This window comes from Helobdella robusta (genome assembly GCF_000326865.2).
Source record: "Helobdella robusta unplaced genomic scaffold HELROscaffold_16, whole genome shotgun sequence".
Classification (NCBI taxonomy): Eukaryota; Metazoa; Annelida; class Clitellata; order Rhynchobdellida; family Glossiphoniidae; genus Helobdella; species Helobdella robusta.
Genome location: NW_008703893.1, coordinates 3,330,622 through 3,336,487, shown reverse-complemented (window position 1 = coordinate 3,336,487; position 5,866 = coordinate 3,330,622). Strand labels below are relative to the sequence as shown.

Genomic DNA, 5,866 nt, shown 5'->3' with positions numbered 1-5,866 from the left:
TATATATATATATATATATATATATATATATATATATATATATATATATATATATATATATATGAATACATACATATATATGTATATATATACACATATGTTTTGATTGACATACACATACATTGCCTAGTTCTATTCACAAAGTACGCTAAGCAATTAATTATAGAACTTTTATAGTTTGGTGCTCCTATATATGTAATATATATATATATATATATATATATAATATATTATACATATATGTTTATTTCTTCATGGTACTACTGATTTGACGTTCCTTTTGGCTGAGATTTGTTTATATATATATATTATTTATATAATGTTTATTCTATTCGTCCATTGGTTTGTTCATCTATTTCTTCTGTTTGTATGTTTATCTGTCCGTTCATTCATCCATTCATTCGTTCGTTCGTTCATTTGTTCGTTGATTGATTGATTGATTCATTATTGAGTTAGTTATATTCCAGTTATGTTGTCTGGTTGCTACTTCCAGCTTAAAACTCTTAAGTGTTTCACTGTGTTTGTGTGTGTGTGTGTGCTTGTTTGTGTGTCAAAATATCCTCAGTCGGTTCATTCCATAGATGCTTCTATACATGTTTCGTTATACGTTATATTTATCTCAACAATTTTCACAATTAACGATAATAATAATGATAATAATATTAATATAGTAATAATTTTTATATTATGACTTTTGTTCCATCCTATAATTTTTTACAAAGTTATTTATTTCCCTTTTTTCAAAGATAGATAGATAGATAGATAGATAGATAGATAGATAGATAGATAGATAGATAGATAGATAGATAGATAGATAGATAGATAGATAGCAAGACAGCATAACCATCTTCATATACTATGCTCAAATTTTTTTCCGTTTGTTTCTATTTTCCTAATATGTATATGTATACGTTTCTATTTATGCCCATATATATATATATATATATATATATATATATATATATATACGCTAGTATTTTCGCACATTTTTCTCTTTCTATGATCTCAGTTTTAATGAGTATGTAAACAACATTCATTTCATTTTATACGAACGTTTGTATTTTTATACATCCATGATTGTATGTGTGTGTGTGTATTTATGTGTGTGTGAGTGTGTGTGTATATATATGTGTGTGTGTTTGTAGAAAGGCGTGTATATGAAATCATTATTACTGTTTCATGTTTGAATGTTTGAGCCGGAAGAAACTCCATTGCTGACGATAATAATAAATTGATAATATTCTATCCTTTTTTCTATTCAAAATATTTTATATCTCATTGATTTTTTTTTCTGTTGAATTTATGTAATTTATTTTTCTAATTTAATTTATTTGTCGCATTTTTCAGCCATATATCATTTTATTTTTATCGATGTTTTGTTATTATTTCTATATTTGACTTTTATTCTTTTGTAATATATCTGAGAAGGCCGTTTGGTGGGTTTTTTTGTATTAATGAACTCTTTTTTGAGATAATTTGAGTTAAAAATTCGATCTTTATACTGCCAAGACCATTAATTTATAGAGAAAACATTATGGAATGGAGCTAGCTTTGGAAGAACTCAGCTGAAATTATTAGTAATGTCATAATGGTTGATTTTAGAATTTGAAAATAGCATAAATTATGGTCACAGAGGATAAAAATTACATTATTTAGACTAGTTTTAGCGATAAGCTATGTATATTAAATGATTCTATGTGAACTATGCCTCATATGTTCTGAAATTTAAATCTCTTAGATGTTAAACGCTAGATAATTTATCCTGCGATCATGTGTGTTCGATAGGTGTCAGGATAAACAACGTAAACTTGCCAACGTTGTCACCTTATCAACTTTGGAAGCGAATATCTTACTTTTTTCTTTTTTAAATTTATTTACAACATTTTTTATTATTATTTTCTAAAATATTTAAAGTTAATTAAAAAAATGATAAACGTTACTATGTCAAAAGTCCGCGAGTTAGCGGATAAAGTGTGAGTTTTGGTTTTTAAGTTTTTGTTGGCTGGCTGTTAAAAATTGTGTTCAGGTGTAGTTGTATGTAGTTTGAAGTGTGCTGGTCAGTTTATACTTTATTTTATTCTGATTGGAATTAATCCAATGTGGTGGATGGTTGGGCGTTTATTTGCTTAAAAACTGTTCTTTAATCCTATCCAATTGTTTAATAAGTTTTGTAAATACAAATCCTATCAAAAGTTTAAAATAGGCAAGCTGACAGTGGTTTGTTTGAGTGAGGAAGTGAAGTGATCGTTGAAGTCTTAAGATGTAAAAAGTTTAACTTTAAAAAATAAAAAATGAGATTATCAGATATTTTATTTGATAGGCTTAAGTTGGGCACATAACATGTTCTCTTATATATCTTTTTCATCATTTCAGCAACTAGGATTATTATGATTCCAATTTTCATCCTATTAATAATTAATAGAATGTCCTAATTCATTTCTATCAGGACCAATGTGGTTATGAGCTACACGGACGTTGAGGCAAAGGTGCGTGAGGCCACAAATGATGACCCTTGGGGACCAACTGGTCCCATCATGCAAGAAATTGCCCAATACACGTACACCTATGAACATTTTCCAGAAGTTATGGGGATGCTCTGGAAGAGGATGCTGACTGAAAACAGGAAAAACTGGAGGAGAATATATAAGGTTTGTATATAAAGATCTATTCAATTAAATTTAAAATTTTTATTCGATTTTGATAAAAAAAAGTTTGTGGGGGACTGAAGCCCCAACCCCTCATAACTACACCCCCTCATAGAGTAGTATATATTAATATGTGTATAAAACTTTCACTTGCATATAGTCTCTTAGGTTGTTGGACTACCTGATGCACAATGGTTCAGAGAGGGTAATAGGGTCAACTCGCGAACACACGTATGACCTCAGAATGTTGGAAAATTATACTTTTTCAGATGAATATGGCAGAGATCAGGGAATAAATGGTTTGTTTGTGAGTGTGTGTGTGTGTGTGAATATTTATGTTTTTATTTATTTGTGTGTTCCTGTGTTTGTGTGTGTGTGTGTACTTTTGCCCAGTGTCACATGCATATTTACAACAAAATATACATATTACACACTTTCTTTTCATTAAACATACATCTATGCACTCACTCACATACAAACGTACACACGCATACACACACACACACGCACACTAATAGTACGCCAAAAGGTGAAAGAAATACTGTCACTAATTCAAAATGATGATGCCTTGCGAGAGGCACGAAAGAAGGCCAAGAAGAATAAGGATAAGTATGTTGGCATTGTCGGAGGAAGTTCCAATTTTGGTGGAAGATATGGTTAGTAGACATTGTTGTTGTTGTTGTTGCATGCTGCTGTGGTTTTTTGTTGTTGTGAATTGTTGACAGTATTTGATTTGTTGTTTGTGTTTTATAGTGTTGTATTTTAAGATCTGTACAGCTCTCTTTTTCATTGATGTTGTTGTTGTTGAGTTGTTAATGTTAGTTGTTTGTGGTTGTTGTTTGTTAATGTTAGTTGTTGTTGTCTGTGATGTTGTTTGTGGTAGTTGTGTGTTAATATTAGTTGTTGTAGTTGTTGTTTGTAATGTTGTTCGCAGTTATGACAAGAGGCGTGTCTCTGTTTATTTTATTCAACTCTATTCATCAACTTTTGTCATCATTGTCATTATTTTAATTTCTAAGAATTTTGTAATTGTTCTACTAAGAACAGATGGCTCTATTAAAAATGAAAATAATAATTATGTTATTATCAGTTTCAGTTGCAAAAATTTTTTGTGTTGATAACACTTAAAAGAAAATTAAATTAATTTGCACGTTTTTTAATTTGTTCGTTCATTCGTTCATTCATTCATTCATTCATTCATTTTTTGATTTATTCATTCATTCGTTCGTTCACTCATTCATTCGTTCATTCGTTCGTTCGTTCACTCATTCTCACACCCACCCATCCATCCATTCTTTTATTTATTAACTTTCTCTCTCTTTCTCTCCTCTTATTTTCTCACTCTCACTCTTTCTTTCACTCTCTCTTCTAGGAGATGATTATAACTCTGGCCGACCTCGTTTGGATGAATTCAAAGATTGGCAATCTGGAAACAAGTCAATGGCTGAAGAGGCCATTGATAAAGTCATATGATTGATTTGTTGATGGATGGATGAGTGAATGAATTAATGGATGAATGAATGAGTGGATGAATTGAGGTATGTATTTACGTAGGAATGAATGATTGTTTGTATGTATATATGTATGTATGTATAGTTGAATGAATGAATTATTTAAAGATTGATGAATGAGTGTAGAGATTGCTGGATAAGTTGATAATGTCGTAGATAAGCTTAGATGAATGTATGAATGATTGAATGAGTGAATTAACGATAAGATTAATGAAGGAGTGTATTGATGAATAGATTGATAGATGGATAGATAGAAAAATGGTCAAAATATGTTAACTATTATAACAGGTGAAAGAGTTTGTTAGCAGCATTAAAATATTTGACAACTCTGATGATTTCAAGTAGGTCGATTGTTATTCATTCATTCATCCATCCGTTCATTCATTCATTCATTCGTTCATTCATAGAATTCTACATCTTTACAATTTAAATTCATTCTTTAGTACATACCATATTGCCTATCTGTCTCTTTTTGTTTGTTCAGTCGTCTATTTATTCATTTTTCAACACTCATTCATTCATTCATGTTCTATTTTTTCACTTTATCCAGCATTCATTCATCCATTCGTTCATGCATTCATTCATTCATTTATTCATGCATTCATTCATCCATGCATTCATTCAGTAGCAACGATCTATACGATGACGATGGCGACCGGTACAACGGCGTAGGTACTGGATCGAGTAACTGGAGAGATGATGATGGAAGGGAGGGTAGGTACGATGGGAGTGGCAATGGAAAGTACAACAACCACTACAATGAGTACAGGGATGGTGCTGCTGATGGTAGTAGTAGTAGTGCTGGTAATAAAGAGAGAGAGAGATCTTACAACAGCGCCGGTAGTAAGAGGGTTCAAGATAATGTTAGTTAGCTAGTTTAATTGTTTGTTTGTTTGTTTGTTTGTTTGATTGTTTGTTAGTTTGTCTGATTGTTTGTTTGTTTGCTTGTTTTTGTTTGTTTGTTACTAATATTCCTACTACTGACAATAGCTAATAATAATAATAATAATGAATGAATGAGGGAAATGATTCAAATGAGGAGATCATTCAAAGGCGTGCATGAATAATTTAATACTTCAGGCACCGTCAGCCTCAAAGTCCAATAGATCTACCGCAGCCGCAACGACAACATCAAACGCCGTAACTCCGGCTAGAAGACAGCAGCAACAACAGCAGCAGCAGAAAGCAGTAGCAAAAGCGGCAACCACAACAACGACCAAAAAGGACGACGCTAATGGGGATTTCGCTGACTTCAAATCTGCTGAGTTTGTAAATGACGGCGCTAGCGATGCCACTAAAATTGATGGTGGGGGATTAGATTTTAACGTCGAACTGGGTTACTTTGCTGATGGTGCTAACGACGACGACGACGATGATGATTTTACTGGTTTTCATCACGGACCTTCTACTGGTCAGTATAATGATGATGATGACGATGGTGGTGATGATGATGGCGATGATGATGATGATGATGAGGAGGAGGAGGATGACAGTTATGATGGTGCTTACACGATGGTACTTGTCTTGATGGTTATATCATTATTATATAGGTTCACCTATAGAATTAATTCTCTTTATATTATATTCATAACTCAGCAGCTGGCAAAGCAAAGACAGCCAGACCCATTACTTTCTCGTTAGTATTAGTATTATTATTGTAGTATTATTTCACACAAGGTATCAAACTTCAGTATTATTATTGTAGTATTA

At 31.8% G+C, this 5,866-nt stretch overlaps 1 protein-coding gene across 1 annotated transcript; it reads left to right on the top strand.

Moving 5' to 3' along the window:
• Nucleotides 1-1,926: 1,926 nt before the first annotated feature.
• Nucleotides 1,927-3,306, top strand: HELRODRAFT_75202 (hypothetical protein; the record flags this gene model as incomplete). Its single annotated transcript, XM_009015701.1, has 4 exons — nt 1,927-1,973; nt 2,447-2,648; nt 2,806-2,944; nt 3,164-3,306. 4 exons carry the CDS (start codon nt 1,927-1,929, stop codon nt 3,304-3,306), a joined length of 531 nt encoding a protein of 176 aa, XP_009013949.1.
• Between the last annotated feature and the right edge of the window lie 2,560 nt (nt 3,307-5,866).